General features: G+C 37.1%; 1 protein-coding gene across 1 annotated transcript in view; it reads right to left on the minus strand.

Annotated features, from left to right (window-relative positions):
- Window positions 1-18,524, minus strand: part of gabrg3 (gamma-aminobutyric acid type A receptor subunit gamma3) — a 136,535-nt gene that overhangs the window by 24,226 nt on the left and 93,785 nt on the right. The window contains 1 exon segment of the mRNA XM_073851311.1: window positions 12,981-13,063. Coding sequence (XP_073707412.1) covers window positions 12,981-13,063 — 83 coding nt within the window.

Genomic DNA, 18,524 nt, shown 5'->3' on the forward strand with positions numbered 1-18,524 from the left:
ATGCAAGTGAATCGTGCCCACAGCTAAAATTTAATTGCTAAACTGTAAACGCACAACAATCGTACTTACAGGTTGTGGTTCGGAGATGCTTGTTAGTCCAAATAAAAAAAGATTAGAAGCTGATGAAGAAAAAAGCCAAGATCAGAGAAGCAGTTCCCCAATAAAATGACGAGCAAAAGGTTTCGTGGTATCGTGGGAAAAATTAATTTTAACCACTGATTCTTCGCATCACCTTTCGGCAATGAAAACAAAACAAGCTTGCTTTCACAGTGCAGAACACAGCGCCTTCTCGACATGATTTAAACACACTAACTAGTGGAAGTGTTTGTGGGCAGGTCAGACGTATTTTGCAGACAGGCGGGGATTATGCTAATGGGTTACCCAGTGATGTAGATCAGTAACAGGCAGAAAATATCACAATCACAATAAGACTGTTTGTTTGGAATAATTAGACTTTTGAAAATTTAAGCTTAAAGGTGCATTGCACAGGAAGAAAATTCCATGCTTATTTAGATGGTAAGCTGAGGTAAATATTTTACATTGTGGGAAGTTATTATTTCTATGGTAATATGTTATTTCAAACACTTTTTATTCACCCTTTTTGACTGTGGAACTTATTGCTAATGTTTATCTGCATTAAATAATACATTTAAATGACTTGATCCAAGAGTAAGGTTATATTCACACTGAAAAATACACTGACCTGTTCAAATCCTCAAGATTGGCTGTCAGCCAAATTATTTGTGTAGTCTTGGCTCAGAAAAGCTGATATATTGAACTGAGGTGAAAGAACGGATTCAATGGTTTGCCCCAGGGCTCCAAAAAGCAGCCAGGACCCATGCTCTGCAACCCAATGGATGTCTATGCAACACTGAATGCTTCCATCCCTCTTTGGTACTAGACCACTGAACTGCACCATTTGCTTTGGATGGATTAAATAACTCTTGGAGACTTCATCACATCCAACACCTCTTTAAGCACTGGGGATTGCTCTCTGGGATTTCAGTTAATGGTACAGCACTTTCCTTCAGCACTTTGTCATGCCCCACCAGACTTGTGAATCCTGACTATGTGGGTCTGCTGCCAGACTCTGGCTTGCATAAGAACTGAGTTTGTGCCAAGGTTCTCATTAGAAGAGTTTGATTAGGGATTAAAATCTCAGTGGTGGTTCATAACTTTTTAAAGACTTCAAGTGTTCCATGCCATTTTCCAAGCCATTTACTGTACATGTTTTTATAAGTAACATGATCAGGATCTCTTGACCTGATTCAAAGGAGCTAGATCTTAAAGGGATAGTTCACCCATAAATGAAAATTTACCCCATGAACTACTCGCCATTAGCAGAAGCTAGAGATTGCAGTTTATAACGTTGTAAATATGGATTATTTTCGTATGCAAATTCGATTAGCTTCAGAGGGCCTTTATTAGTCCATTAAAGCCATATGGAGTACTTTTTTATGATAGATAGATGCACTTTATTGGACTTTTCAACAGCCATTCACTGCCATTATAAAACTTGGAAGAGCCGGGACATTTTTTCATGTAACTTCGATTGTATTCCTTTGAAAGAAGAAAGTCATAAACACCTATGATTGCTTGAGGGTGAGTAAATCATGGGGTAATTTTCATTTTTAGGTGAACTATCTCTTTAAGTTATGACTGCACGTTAGCTATTGATTCAATATGAGAAACTATGAGAAAATGCATACTGTAGACTGTTTTAAACACCAGTCATGAATTAGAAGTACAAAACAAGGACTTTGTAAAGAAAAATGTTGGTTGGTTTCGATATTAGCCAAGAGGAGAATGGATTTCCTTTGCTTTAAACAAAACTTGGTTCTCGCGAGACTAGCATATTCTCATTGGAGCTTACGCTACACCTACGTCCTACGTCATCTGCTGAAACTCCACTCTCTGATGAACGCGAGTACGACAGTTAGCAGAAGCGGAAGATTGCGGTTCATGAGGTTGTAAATATGGATATTTGTCCTATGCAAACGCATCAGTTCCCTTCTGAAGGCCTTTATTAACTCCCTGAGTCATGTGGAGTACTTTTTATGATGGAAGGAAGCACTTTATTGGACTTCAAAATCTCAACAGCCATTCGCTGCCATTATAAAGATTAAAAGAGCCGGGACATTTTTTAATATAAGTCTGATTACGTTCGTCTGAAAGCATAAAGTCATATAAACCTAGGATGGTTTGAGGGTGAGTAATCATGTGGTAATTTTCATGTTTGGGTGATCTATTCCTCTAAGTTATGATAGCACGTTAGCACAGCTATTGAATATAAGAAACCATGAGAAAAAAATACATATAGACATTACTCTGTTCTAAAATGTTTTGCGGAAATTTGGGGGTAGGGAAATTACAAAATGACAAAAAATGACATAACCTAACAATTAGGTTATGCACAATGTCATACAAGTTTAGAAAGGCATTTCTGGGTGAACTACTGTATAAATTTAAACCAATATTTGGGAACCTGACTATTGGGTTGTGCTTTTATTGAGGGATGGGCATTAATTTCACCAACTTTTGTTCGTAATATACCTTTTTACGTGTTAACATGATCTTCTTAGTTCTGCTTGAGGACATGTTTTCACTTCCTGGCAATACTTAATCATTAATCCTCACCAACTCCTCTGGCATCGAGGTATTAAGAGATCAGCATGTGCTCCTTTAGTGCCTGCTGAAAGAAAGAGCTATTGCAGACAGAAGAGGTGCATGATCAAAAGTAATCACAGCAGTCCCTATCATCATTTAAAAATACCCACTTTATTTAATGAACTGATTCCGTCCTGGATCAGCACAATAATTGGTGTCTGAATGTTTCGCTTCAATTTTAAACATAACATCCTCCCTTTGTTCACCTCACAATATTAGTGATTGCCTTTTTAATCAAAGCTTGGGAATAAGACAGTGTTCATTTATTTTTAGTCAACTAGTCCATATTATATACCATTTTCATTTGAAACTTTCAGCTACTTAAACTTTTTGTCACCTTTTTTGTTTGCAAGCCTTTGATGATGCTATAACTGAAAAAAGATAATTGGCAGGTCTAATTTCACAGAACTTTTAAGTTTGGATTATGACAGTAATTTGATTCTGTAAATTGCTTGTGAGACCATTAAATAGAATGAGAAAAGTTGTTTTGAAAATGTATTACAACATCTGAAACGTTAAAAATTCAGAGATTTAATCACAAGTGTGTTGCAGATGATAAAAGAGTGAAGAGAGAACAAAACAAATTATTGGAAGAATGAGAACAAGCAGAGAATTTTCTAATACTGACACAAAAAAGACACAGCACAGCAGAAGCAAAAGCCACTAAATAAGCTGCCAATCAATTATGATTTTGGAAATTATCAGAGTAGATTCACATCGAATGATCTTGTGAACTGCATTTTTACATATGGCTTAGTCACTTTCTAATTTCCAAATCTCTTTGTCATTTTGTCTCACTTGTCGCTTCTTCTCATTGTGAACATTAATGTGAGCAAATTATTCTCAGGAAGCTTCTCAGTTAATAACCCCAGCATCCGTCTAGATCTGTTTTTGACCATCTTTTGAAAATGACCAATAAATGTTCCGGCATGTCTGAGCAGAAGTGCCATCAGAGCATGAGAGCATTCATAACCGCCTCTATGCAGAATAAAAAGGCTTTGATGGAAATGGTAATGTCTTCCCCTCCAAGCGAATCCATGAAGGGGAGTCAAAGCAATTCGATGAGTTAATGACACTAAGGTGATTCTGTGCGGAAGGAAAAGCAGCTCCCATCGGTTAGGGCCACAAAAGGTGGTTTTTGCAGGAATTGCAAGCGCACACAGCACTTTTCCACCTTTTAAATGAGTCTGAACACTCCATCCATCTTCATTACAGACTTACAGCGTCTCATGACCGATGACTTTTCATCAGGTCTCCGAACAGTATTTAGGTCATACTGCTTGATGGATTTGATGCATGTCGCATGGACACAACAGGGTTTTCCTTTATCTGAATAAAGTGTCCATTATAGTATGGCAAGTGTAAATATCTGTTCTATTTGAATTCTACTTTTCTGCCTTCTGTTTATTCTTCCAATACAATGTAAATCACACATTGTTGTGACATGGCAATTTTTGTTGCAGATGCCACTTTTTTATCTACACAGTACAATTCATACATTTTTAAAGCGGAAGTAAAGCAGTCAGTCAAGTTGACTTCCACTTTAATTAAAGGTGACATATCATGAAAACATGACTTTTTCAGTGTTTAAGTGCTATAATTGGGTCCCCGGTGCATCTACCAACCCAGAAAGCATGAAAAAGTACATCCCAGTAACTTTGTTTTGATAAGTCTTTCTCTGCAAACTTGTGAAAATATGAGCCGCTTAGATTTTGCTCCCCCCATGATGCAGAAAGGAGATTTTATTATTATATTACCGTCCCTTAATCTGCGCGTTTTCACCCACAGTGCCACCATTGTGTTTTCACAAGTGACAATGGTGTACCAGTTCTAACGCCATGGCAAAAGTTAGTTTAGTACTCACATGCTTTGTGACAGCCACTTTCTGTGTGTGTGCTTCCGATGTGCTTCAGAAGTTTTAACCAATATGGTTTGAAACGCATGATTTTAGCAAGATAGACATGATAATTAAAACCCAACCAATGTTTTTTAGCAGAGTATCCGAGGTATGAACTGTAAAGGCACAGCTCTATTCTGGAAAACGGGGTGGGGAGCAGCAGCTCATTTGCATTTAAAGGTCCCATATTGTACACATTTCTGGAGGTTTATTTTAGTTGTTGATGTCCTTAAGAATATATATTTGCGGTATAAGTGCAAAAATCCATCTCAATATATTTTTACAGCTCCTTTTTTAGGAGCTCTGTCAAAAACAGGTTGATTTTGGCCCATCTAATTAATATTCATGAGCCTCTCTTCTGATTGGCCTGTTGTTTTCTGAGTGACGCACAGCCAGGCCGACCACAGTTAACTACGGTCATGTATGCTTTAGCCGAGCCCAGAGCCATAGAGAGAGCCTAGCCTGCTGATACTCAACAGGATATTTCAGAATGATCATTAATGTTTTTTCTTTTTCAAACACCGAATGCAGTAAGCTACATAACTGTTGCTTTAGTAAAGCCCCTTTCACAATGCGCGCTGATTCTGGAAAATTATGGGAACGAGCGCTGTGTGAACAAAAGCCAGAACCATAAAGGGAGTGTTGTAGTGATGATGCACGTTATCATGCGACACTTCACAACGAAAAAAACGTGCAAAGTGGAATGAAGCGGCGATCGGGCAGAGCCAGCTCCTCACTATCAGCGCTGAAGCACAGTTTGTTCAGGTTAGTTTCAGTTTAGTGAAATGTACGTGTCGCATTACATCTCACATCCAAACGTCACATGTCTTTATGGGTTGTGTGTAAAGCACGCACAGATTCCGGAAAACAACTGTGAATAAACAAAATCAAACAACTCTGGAACAAATCATGGGACACATTATCTGTGTATTTACCGCAATCGCTGTGTGAAAGAGGCTGAAGTTGACGTGCCAGTGGTCTCTTATATTCACGTTGTTCTGAAGCCTGTGCAATGATGTAGTTTCGACATCTATCGACTGAACAGGGTTTTCTCGACTTGTTTTCATGTTGTTGTTGCTTAGCAATGTTATGGACACGATATTGTCTGGGTTTGACAAAAGGAGGGTGGGACGTGATTGGTGCTCGGGGTGGTGACTGAAGGCGGTGACTGAGTTGATCGGACGTCACATCTTTGCGGAAGTCACAGTGGCTCGTGAAAATGAACAGCTACTTTAAGCAGGCTGTGTGCAGTTTACTGTGGATTGACTGTTTTGAAACTCATATGGTAGTTACATAGCCCCTAGACCTCAGTTATCATGAAAAAAGCCAGGAAATTTCGATTTTGACAATATGGGACCTTTAAAGAGCACGAAAAGAGCATGCTTCTGATTCCACTCAAAATAGGCATTTTCAAAATGATATAATAAATAATCTGTGGGCTTTAAGCTGAAACTTTACAGACATATTCTGGGGACACCTTAGACTTATATTACATCTTGTAAAAAGGGGCATGATAGGTTTCCTTTAAAAATATATATAATAAACACAATTAATGTAACCATTTTAAAGAAAAAGGGAGATTTTGTTATAGCTTTTGGAGCAAGGACACCACTATCTTGCAATAGCACAGCATGTGACGTCACAGGGTTGGTTTGCTCCATTGGCCAGTGAAGTAATATAAGTATTTTATTACTTTCTGAACACAAATGTTTTTGGTTTTCACCATAATTTGAATGAATATCTGACATCAAACCATTTACATCACAAAGTTTTGATCATGGTATCCCAAACATAGTTGCATTACAGTGCTGTTAACAGGACGTTAAAGTTGCATTTGCGACTGAAGACTATTGCATGTGACTATGAAAAAATATTTAGCAACACCATTTGCGACTGACCCGATCAGCATATTTGTGTTTGCGCTGAGGGGAGCTTTAAAGGTTTCTACGTGTTTTTGCAACATTGAGTAATGTATCACGGGCATATCTCACGAATCCTTTTATAAACAAAGTGTAGAGAGAGTGTAAATAAGAGATTCATTGTGCAGTGTAGAGAGCTTCATTGATTGTAATGGAACTTTATAAGATTGTGATGAACTAAGATGAGTGACAGCTTTTAATGATTTTTAAGGGAGTTTGTAAATGAGATATTGATTCAATACAACAGTTAAATAAACAATAAGTTAATATTAAGTGACTTAAATTGTCTGACTATAACACTATTGCCTGATTTTGCACTATTTCATCATCAAAAACAGTCTAACAGCGGTGTTTCATTTATGAATGAACGTGCGTTTTTAAACTAATCTAGAGTCAATGATTTAATTTCCCATTCATAAAGACAGTCACTCGCTTTATTCCTGAATGAATCAGCTGTTCAAACAAATGAAATGAATGATATGATTCAGTAATTAAATCAGTGACTTGCCACCACCTACTGGCCGATTTAGTTTCATTTTTAAAGTATCTTTTCAGTTATTTAAATGATTTAATGTCTGTATTTAAAAAAAAGTAATCTCAACATGAATTTATGAATTTGACTGCACTCATGCCACCTCTGAGCCTCATTAAACATTAAAATACATCTACAAGCCACTTTTGTGTTCTTCTGTGCCACCAAATAAATTTTAATACTAACTTTATTTGATCTGTAACTTCTTGTTCTTATTCTATTGTTTTAATTGGAAATTTTACAAAGCTTAAAAAACTAAATTATCCTCATTCTCATGTGTTTTAAGTCTTGCATTTTAAGCCATTCAAGCAAAAGACAGTGCGAAAGAGATTCAGTGCCATACTGTGATAGATTGCATACATGCAAAAAGGCGGAGCTCGGACAGCATGCGAGTACCAAATTGAGTTCTCTTTCATGTCTTCTTAAGTAAATGCACACAAAATTACGGCAGAATGGCTTTGTGAATGGCCTTTTTTCTTTAAGATGGTCACACTTATTGTGATTGTTACATTTTTTTATTAAAGTGAAAATCAGTTTACTAAATAATGTAAACTTGACTGACTACTTCACTTCCACTTTAAGTGTAACTTAATGGGATACATTACCCAAAAATTACAAGTCTGTAATCATTTACTCACCCTCATGTTTTCCCAAACCTGTATGACTTTTTCTTCTGTGGAACACAAAATAAGATATTTAAACAAAAAATTGTTTCAGTGTTTCTTGCACATACAATGAAAGCTGTTCGGACCCTAACATTCTTTGGTATTCTGTCAGTCATACAGGTTTGAAACAAAATAAAGGTGAGTAAATGATTACAGAACTCCATCATTTCATGACCCTTTTCTCTGTCCGAAGTACTTTCTGGCCTCACTTCACTATCCAATAAATAAAAGCCAAATTGTTCATGAATAAATAAAAATATATGCCACTTTAATGTCACTAGATATACAGTGAAAGCTCATAGCCTTAAGGCAGGTGACATCTTTGATAAACACAGAAAGAAAAGTGCCCAATGCTCTCCACAGCTTGTTTTCATCCGGATCAGACCAGACAAACCTGATGCCTGGTGTCAGGTCTGCTAAACACCTGAAAGCTCCTCATTCCCTCCAGGGCAGGTACACGCACACTGGCTGGGGAGTGTTTCATTTGTCGGTTTGTTTATGCACACAGGGACTATAGCACTGTATGTTTGAGTCTGTTAAATACGCTTTAGAGGATCTGGGCAGTGAGGTGTAAAATATTAAAATAATCTTTCTGGCAAATTGCTCCTCTCGGGTGCAGATGGGGGATCATTTTCTTTGTGACTGATATGGGGGCAGGCATTTCAGTCCGAGTACGTTCGCTCCTATGTGGCCGCTAACATGAGAAGGTCCGCAAGGTCCAGCGTGATGGGCATTAACCTTCATTTGCATATCAATTGAATTTAAAATGCAAGGCTTGGAAACCAGCGCCGGTTTTTCAAAAACAAATGTCGAATGCAGCTGGGAAATGGAAGAAAGTAGCTTAGAGGTGAAGAAAAGGACTAAAGGTGTCCAGAAGCTTGAGGGATTGCTTATTATGGCTCATTTTCTTTTCCTCAACAGTGAAAATTTGGACCTTTACTGTGTTTTAGAGGCCCTACGGAGAAGGTTTGGGCACTAGACAAAGAGAATTAAAATTCTACCCTTAAAAAAAGAAAGAAAAAGAAACCGTGCTCACATCCATTGTTAAGAAGCCTCGACTGAATTACTTCATTATATAAAACCTGATCTGGTTTTTATCATCCTGGCACTTCTAGTAGTAACATTACATCCTACAAAATTTTATTATGTATCTGTACATCAGAAGAAGTTTAAGCAATAGTAATTCATGACTGTTACATGTAATTTGTCATTGCCTTTGCAATAGAAGAATTAAACAATTTGTTTAAGCACATTGTCCAAAACAAGGACCAAAACTTCTGCGGTATACCTGCATCTTAGGGACAAGTGCCAAACACAGCAGTGTACAAAGGCAGGACAGAGAATACAGATGGTTTGCTCGGCATAAAAGATGTCATCTATGTCAAGATGCATCCCTGCATGGCAGGGGGAGGGCGGAGAATCTACGACATCTCTTATGAGCTACTTACAATGCCGTCCTGACATCTCTACATCGGCGGATCCGCGCCATTTCAAACTCGCACAGCGATTGCGATTCACAGCGCCAGGCAGGCGATTCCCTCAGTGATCTGAATTCATACCTTCACTAAAGCAATTCCCCCATCAATCTGGAGTTGCATGACGAGGCAGCCCGTGATGAGGTTAAATGCCAGGGGTATTCCCATCGTACAACCGCTAATGAAGCCATTCACAGAAAGAACATCTTCAAACTATTGAGCAATATTTCATGTTGTATTGAATGAGCTCCATTTGAAATTAAGATTTTTCTGTAGCATCCTAAAAGATAGCTGAAATATGGCAAGTTTCTGAACAGCCACTCCACAAATGCTAAGCATATACTTGTTTTGGTCACACTTTATTTTAAGGTTTAATTCTCAATATTAACAAACCAATAACTATGACTTGCCTCAGTAAACTCCTAATTTTGTAAAGATGCGATTTTCTAGGCAGATAAGATTAGGAACTACACTCCCATTCCGGTGTAATAGTCAAGGAAGTTTGCTGCCGTAATATGGACGCAGCAGGCGGAGTAATATCACGCAGTCCCCAGCTAGGTAACTTCCAACGAGGAATGCTCCCTGTGCATGCAGTTGGTCACGTTGTGCTGCGATGTGCTGCATGATATTACTGCACCTGTTTCGGCCATGTTACAGCAGCAAACTTCCTGGACTATTACGCCGGAATGGGAGTGTAGTTCCTAATCTTATCGGCCTAGAAAATCGCATCTTTACATTTTCTGCTGGTCTTAGTACACGATATAACTGCAGAAGAGTCAAGTTTTAAATAGGACTAATACCGAAACTCGTTGGTCATTTTTGAACGCGATGCTATTGGTCTAATAGGATTCAATGATCTATGCTAAGCTATGCTAAAAGTGATATCGCCAGAACAGGAGAACGGCTGAATGGATTTCAAAACGGTAAAAATGAACTTATTTACTTGGGGGGAGTTGGAGAATTAGCCTATTTCCAAAAAAGTGGAGTGTTCCTTTAAAGTGTTACCCTTTTTTATACAGTTTTTGCAAATAAGTAAGTTTTTAGCTCACTTTTGGGTACAAATTTGTCCTTACATTTGTCCTCCGCAAAAAGTGATTTTCTTACTCAGTATTTTTAGTCTTGTTTTCTAGGACAAATATCTAAACATTCTTAAATCAAGATAAATCACTTAAAAAGCAAAATGACAGATATGATTGTTTTTCTTGTTTTAAGCATAAACTCACTTAATTTTGAAAAAAAAAAATCTCAAAAACAAGACATAATATCATACACCATATTGCTTCTAAAGTAAATGTTTGTTGATTTAATAATGTTTGTACTGGAAAACAAAACAAAAATAGAGGAAGAAAATTACATTACACATTACAGTTTTCAGTAAAAAACAAATGCTCTAGTCAAGAGATAAAAATAAATTTGTTTTGCTCCAAAAATGGAGCAGAAATAATTGAGTGCCTTAATTCAGAACATATTTAAACTAAAACAAACCTGCACACCAAGTTCAAGAATTTATATAATTAGTAACTCAAAGACTTTCTGAGATCCATGGTCATCAATTAACTAACTATGAGATAAGTGTATAAAAACTGAAAGTGCAAGCAAAGTAGCAATAGCAAGCATAATGATTTAATGACTGATTGAGCCAATGCAGTTAAATTTAGACCAATTGAGTTTTATTTCCTCTATAACAGTGTCTCCCAGCCATTTTTGTACTTCTTACAGCCCCATCACTAATGATCAAGTATCCCTTCACTGACACCAAAGCAGAAATGGGTTTCTTTGAACTCGAATTGTACTGGATACATTTAGCTTTATCATTAGCATAACAATGACTATTATTAAAATGATTCACTTTGAGTGAGACAAGGAAGGAACACTGTTGCAGAAATAGATTAAGCCATATTATCTGCTTTATATATTTAACACAGCTAAATCAAAATCTTTCCAAGCACCCCGAAACCTGCCTTAGCACCTCCTGGGGAGGAAGAGATGTCAACAATGTCACAAACTATTTTCCAAAAGAACTAAACCAAGCCTGAGATCAAAAGTATCCATGGCAATGAAAGAGCAACCCAAAATATTGCTAGAGTTAGGACTTTCTTCAGTGCTTCAAGTCTCAGTACAGTCAGGGGGAAGGTTTCAGACATAATACAAAATCAAACAGCTATGAGGAAAAAGGCAATAATTATCACATTAGTTAAAAGATACTTTTAATTTGAACTCAGTATGTGACCCTGGACCACAAAACCAGTCGTAAAGGTCAATTGTTTGTAAAAGAGATTTATACATCATCTTAAAGCTGAACAAATAAGCTGTCCATTGAAGTATGCTTTGTTAGGATAGGACATATTTGTCTGAGATAGAACTATCTGTAATCTGAGGGGGCAAAATCGCTTTAAAGTTGTCCAAATGAAGCTCTTATTAATGCATATTACTAATCAAAAAAAAGTTTTGATAAATTAACAATAGGAAATTTACAAAATATCTTCATGGAACATGATCTTTACTTAATATACTAATGATTTTCAATCAATTTGACCCATACAATGTATTTTTGGCTATTGCTGCAAATATACTCATTCTACTTATGACTGGTTTTGTGGTCCAGGGTCACATATATTTTCTATAAGGCAACTACTGCTTAAACAACCGTAAATATTTATCATAACAGCTCTCTCTCTTTGCACAAGTGCTTAGTGCTTGCCACATAAACTCCAATAATATTACTGTTAAAAATAAGCGCGATGTAAAACATAGCTTTCTGTAAATAGGTGTTGGCACGGCATGACATTCTGAGCATGGCTCCACAAATGAGTATGACAAAAAAACGTTTTGAGAAGAGCATAGAGCCCTGATGTGTGTATTAGGGGGTAGAAGCAGAGCCTGGGTGAGAAAGAGAAGTGAGAAAACACATTACACAAGGACACAAACTTTTCCAATTTACCTACGTCCCTCTTTGCCTGGACTCTTAACACCACAGATGCATCACCTATTACCCATCACCCTGGAGTAATGTCATTCATGACACCCTGCTAATGAAGCCAGCTTTCAAGAGCTCATCGGACATGCAGAGTAATTACCAGCCTTTCCATGCCCTTGGTGTATATATATATACACAATGAAATCCATGGCCTACTTTTAATTTAAGGGAATATATGGAGAGCAGAAATGAGATATTGCATCATAAAGCATGACATCCTAATTAGCAGTGACACATTCCCTACAGCAATGCCTTGTCTGTCATCATAACAGTGCACTATTATCCATAAAATCCAATTTTACAAGCTAAATATCACTTATGAATGTCTGTTAAAGAGGTCATTTTTGTCATTTTTCCCCCTTGAAGTCCATGTTAGATTTTTTTCGTGCCAAAACAATTGTCAATATGGTTTGAATTGCTTTTGCTGTAAGTTTTGCTTACTGCTACTGTTGAAAACACGAGGAGAAATGTATTGGTTCTGTTGTTCTGAGATAAATGTGGTATAATAAAAAACATCCATTGAAATCAATGGCTATAGTGGATTTTCAGAACATTTTGCACTTGTTCCCAAAGATATGTGAACATTTCAAAGACACTCTACATGCTATATTGTTCATCTAAACTGAACATTTACAGCATGAAAGGCGACCAAGCGAGAAATGCTTTGACCATTCAAAAAGATCGAAGTTGCTTATGCAACACTGTACTGATATACTTCAAATGAAGCATTTGAATGCTTAAAGTTGTCTTGTACAACAGAACAAATGGCAGCCAAAACATTCACAACCAAAAGGAAATGGAAATTTAAAGTTTTGAATACGTGGAGCTTAAAGAGAAGAGATACTCACAGCTGGAGAAGATGAGGGGGCAGGAGTGTTCATCCATAGGAAAGTTATGCAGTTGAAGCTGGCACTCTGCGTTTATGGTCAATCTATGAACAGAAAAAGCAACATATAGTTACAATGCAAAATAAATGTGCACAATAAGAGACATGGCCATAGCCCTTTGTTACTTATGCTAAGCGATTACATTCTGATTCATGATATTTTGTAATATATCAGCTTTTGGCCTTAGAAGGGCTGACACATAATTTCTCTGCTTATTTAACTTTTAATTTTCAGGATGAGAAATTGGCAGTTAGATGAAACTTGTTTGACAGGTGTCTACTCTGAATAAGGTTTAATTCTCCTTTCGGTACTGTGTGACAGCCCAGTGAGTGACGCTCAGGTGAAATCACTGACGTGTGAAGCGTCTGTTTCATACATTAGTGTAGGATTTAAAGTTTTAATTATCATCTCCCACAGGAAGAATATAATGAACCACAGCTGTGATGACTGCATGCTTATTAACCATATAGCATGAATAAGGATGACACTGTTAATATGACGCAGAAATATTATTCTTCCTTGTTTCTTCTCATGACATCTGAGTCAGTCTGCTACCAGTAGTTTGGCTATAGTGTGCATATTTGGGTTAGTCCTTTCAGGTAGATACGGTATCTACATGTTTGGGTAAAAATATAAATGAATAACTGACTAAACAAATGAATCTCCTCTGACATGTATTTTGATGAAGTAAGCAAAACATACAGTAAATTGCTAATATTTCATTATATTGTTCTAGATGTTGTACATGCACCAAAATCTCAAAGGCGTGAAATTAACTTCTTTGGAATATTTTTTCCTGTCTGCTAGTCTAGTGCACTCTCTGACAAAAAAAAGGATGCAAAACTCTCACTGGGTTGTAACCGTTTCAAAATATAATATGTACATTCATGTGAAAAAGTTGGGACACCCTATTAAATTTCATGGTTTTCTGTATCAGGACATAATAAAAAAATATCTGGTCCTTAGCAGGTCTTAAAATTTGGAAAATAAATCCTCAGATAAAAGTCATCACATGACACATCACACAGTGTCATTATTTATTTAAGAAAAATACAGCCAAGAGGAAAAGGCTACGTGTGACAAAGTTAGGACGCCCTATGAGTCAATTGCCTGTAGATCCAATTTTAGCAGCTATAACTTGAAGCATTCATTGTCTGTGTGACTTTATCAGTCTCTCACATTGTTCTGGAGGAATTTTGGACCACTCTTCTTTCTGATCTTGGGGTGAAATTTCTAGGACGTCCACTCCTGGAAGGAGAGGTGTCTGTTTTAAATGTCTTTCATTTGTGAATAAACATCAAATTGTTTGGACATGGCTGTATTACTCTTCTCAGATTGATGGCAGCAACAAATGCTTCTCTCAGATGATTGCTGATGTCTTACCTCCTTGGCATTGTGTTAACACACACCTGAAGGCTCCAGACCAGCAAACTGCCAAAGCTTATGCTTTTATAGAGGCGCTCAAACTTGCTGATGACCAGTTAATCAAAGGTATTTGATTAGCAGTGCTTGACTGTTATTCACCCTCTTTATTCAAACGTTAACAGTAAGGGTGTCCTAACTTTGTCACACATGGCTTTTCCATTTTAGCTTTACTTTTGTTCAATAAATGATGACGGTGCAATTGTTGTTCATCTCAGGTTTCCAAATTTTAAGACCAGCCAATGACCAGATTTTTTTTTAATGATATCCTGATATGAAAAACCATGAAATTCAATAGGGTGCCCTAACTTTTTCACATGACTGTATACTTTACATGATAATATGTACTTATAAAGTACTAATATGTAGATTTTAAGTACTAACATGTACCTTTAAAGTACTAATATGTGCCATTTAAGAGTAAACAAGGTAGAGCAATGTACCTTTTAGCTTTTGTACCTTAGGAGATCACAACAATATATAAATACTTGATTTAAAAAAAAAAAACATTTTTCATCAAATTTCTTCATTGCTCGAAATTTAAAGGGATATTAGCTGTAGGTATACAGTATCACTGTTCTACCAACATGTTTGACAAAATATCCAAAGCACTTTAACAAAAACCTTTATTTTGTGGAAGTACAGTAACCACTGTAGCACCTTAGCAGAATAAAACTACATTTTTGGAGGGTTACAGCTGGCCACAGGACATTACTGAGTTTCTCAGACTGCGATGTTGTGATCTTGGTCCAATCTTCTTCCAGTCTCTTCCATAGTTTGGCAACTGCAGTGAGTTTCTTAGCCATAACTTTGTCACCAAGGATTTTCCAGAGATTTTCAGTTGGGTTTAGATCAGGACTCTGGGCCAGCCATTTCATTATTTCAGTGTTCTTAGCTTCAAGGATCTGCTTTACCTGTTTTGCAGTGTGACTGGGATATGTCTTGCATTAAGATTGGAAGACACTTGCAGGGAAGGAACTGCATGTTGCTGAAGAAGGTTCTGATAAACATTTGCATTCACCTTGCCATGAACAGCAGCTGTATAAGAGATCCAATTACTGCTGCAGAAAACATCCCTCAAACCACAACACTTCCTCCTCCATCTTTCACTGACTTCTTTACGCGGTTGGGCTTCAGTCTTTCCACAGTTTGACGCCATCAGAATTTTCCCATCTGACCCAAATTAATTAAACTTGCTCTCATCACTAAAGTGATCTTTGGACCAGTTCTTCTCTCTCCACACAACATGCTTCTCATCAAAGATGAGCTAAGTCTTTTGATTTTTTTTTTTTTTTTTGCTGATGAGAGTCTTGGTCAGTGCAGAGTGTGCTTTCAGTCCGACTTCTCTTAAACATGCTGAGATAGATCCTTACCCTGTAAGGATTGAACTGGCAAGCAATTCCAGCTGCAGTGCTGAACCAATTCCCCATTGAAAGTTTCAGCTTTATCCTGTGTTCTTGCATTTGTTTTTCGTGGACAACCAGCCTTTTGGGGGGATTTGAATGAATTAGAGACATTGTAAACCTGCAATATTTGAAAAATCACATATTTGGAATGACCGACTTCTCTAGCAATGGCTGAAAGGGTCATCCCTTTGGCCTTCATCTGAACAACCTCCTGTCACAGGGTTTTATTCACCTCAGAGTGACCGCCAGTTAAATAGAGTTTGTCTTTTTATATATATATAATTAAGGAAATTAGCACCAGGTGCCAGATAAAAGTGTTGTCTAATTTTGATCAGAGTTCTTTTTTTAAATATCTCATTTAAGTTTTTTACACAACTCATATAATAACAGTGGCATCTGTGAATAGGTAGAGAAAATTCAAATGAAAAAAATGTTAACTTATACAGTCCATTATATTAGATCCTCTTCAGCTCATTATTGTTTCATGAGTTGAGACATTTTTTGTTTGCCTGACCCTTATTTTGAAGTCTGTGAACAGTACTATGATAAATAAACATCAAGTAGATGATAGGTAAATTTCAACTGCTTCAAGACAAAATGATGGATTGTTTCTAGAGCATTTGAAATGAATAGACAAGTAAATACACCGCGGTCTGATGGCTGTTTAAACACACTCCCTTGCTTCTGTGAGTAACATGGTGCCAGTGGATAATTGGCTTACTATAGCAACCTTAGTCTTTGCAAATATGGAACAAAGAAGCCATCATGGTAAATATTGCCGTATTGGTAAACAAATGTCCCGACAGCACATATTAAGTATTATGGAGAGGTATGGCAAATCAAATTTCTCATTTCTGAGCTCAGACCTGAATCTGTGCCACCGAGCTATACGTGTTGCAGCTCAGAAGGCTTACAGCACTCACAAATTCCAGCATTGTTTACTTCAAAGCTCCGATGACTGCAATTAAAATAGAGAGTGACATTTCATAGTCTGCACTACCCTTTTCCCTTCACACTCCTCCTAAATACCACTGCTGCATGTCTGCTGTGTCACTGAATATCGATCATGAGCTCCATATGGGAGCATCTAGTTAGCCTTTGTTCCAGATTGGCTTTATCCGCAGAATTTGCCCCTCAGCATCAGTGCTGTTTCTCCTGTTGCCAAGGAAATATTTCACGGAGCGCTGGAGACGGCATGATGTAGTCTCTCCACTGGCCTGTGAAATTTCCTCTGGTCCAAATAGTCGCTCCGGTCTTCAGGCAGCTGAGAGATACCTGAATAGGCCATCGCTCTGCCTGAGATGCATTAACCAAGTAGCTGTTTTCCCAAAATACTTCACCGCATGTTCTCAGTTCGTACATTGTTGTTTTTGTCGTTGTTTAACTCCACCTTCATTAGTACTTGTGAATCTTAAAGTATATTTAGCTCAGGTCTGGAAAGCTATAAAAAAGGACTTATTAAAATGTTTAGGCCCAAGGCGAATACTATTTAACAAAATGGAAAAACATTAATTAAATCAGTTTATACAACAGTTACATTTGTTTCTCTAATTTGATTGGACAAGCGGCGGTTCAAGAGTGCTGATATTTTTCTTGAAGCAGCACTGAGAAGTTTTTATCAAAGCCCTTGTTATTCTTAATTTTAGATAGACATAAATGTGACCATGGGCCATAAAACCAGTCATATAGGTACATTTTTTGAAATTGAGATTTATACATCATCTGAAACCTGAATAAATAAGCTTTCCATTGATGTATGGTTTGTTAGGAGGAAAATCTGGAATCTGAGGGTACAAAAAAGTCAAAATATTGAGAAAATCGCCTTTAAAGTTGTCCAAATGAAGTTCTTAGCAATGCATATTACTAATCAAAAATTAAGTTTTGATATATTTACGGTAGGAAATTTACAAAATATCTTCATGGAACATGATCTTTACTTAATATCCTATGGTTTACGGCATAAAAGAAAAATCAATAATTTTGACCCATACAATGTATTTTTTGCCATTGCTACAAATATACCTGTGCTACTTATGTCTGGCTTTGTGGTCCAGGGTCACATATATCGGTTCAAAATATCGGTTATCGGTCTACTTAATCTGTAGACTTAATCAGACTTGCTTGTGTTAAGGCGCTTCACTGTTCTTTGACAAGTTAATGCCAGCTTTCAGTATATTTATTTGAACACATGGCCTTTAAATCAGGATTGTACATAAGCAGACAAGGTCTTGATCTTGCTGTTGTTTTCATTGGGGTGAGCTTTTCTGATGGGACAGCTTGAAAAGGACATGACAAGCAATGTAGCAGTGTGTGTTTGGATGTCCCGATTTGAATAACTAGGGCAGAGCCGGCTTCAGTGGACACCCACTCATCTGACTATATTTGGAAAACTGCAGCAGTAGTTTTAGACTTGAGAAAAGACAACAGTACTAGTTTCATGTGACAAGCCCATATTTTTCATATTTCCACTTTCACTTTGAATCAAAGTAGGATTGTTAGCTTGACAGTGCAATTCAAATGAGAAAGACAGATTTTATGCATTTTGTTACTTTATGTTGTTAACTAGGAGCTTTTGGCTCTGTTGGTGTAAACGAATACTTAGAAAAAGAAAATGTGTGAACCCTTTGCTTACATTCTCAATAGTGTTAGTTTGCAATAAGCAAATGATGCTTTCTCA

The sequence above is a fragment of the Garra rufa genome, chromosome 12 (assembly GCF_049309525.1).
Source record: "Garra rufa chromosome 12, GarRuf1.0, whole genome shotgun sequence".
Lineage (NCBI taxonomy): Eukaryota > Metazoa > Chordata > Actinopteri > Cypriniformes > Cyprinidae > Garra > Garra rufa.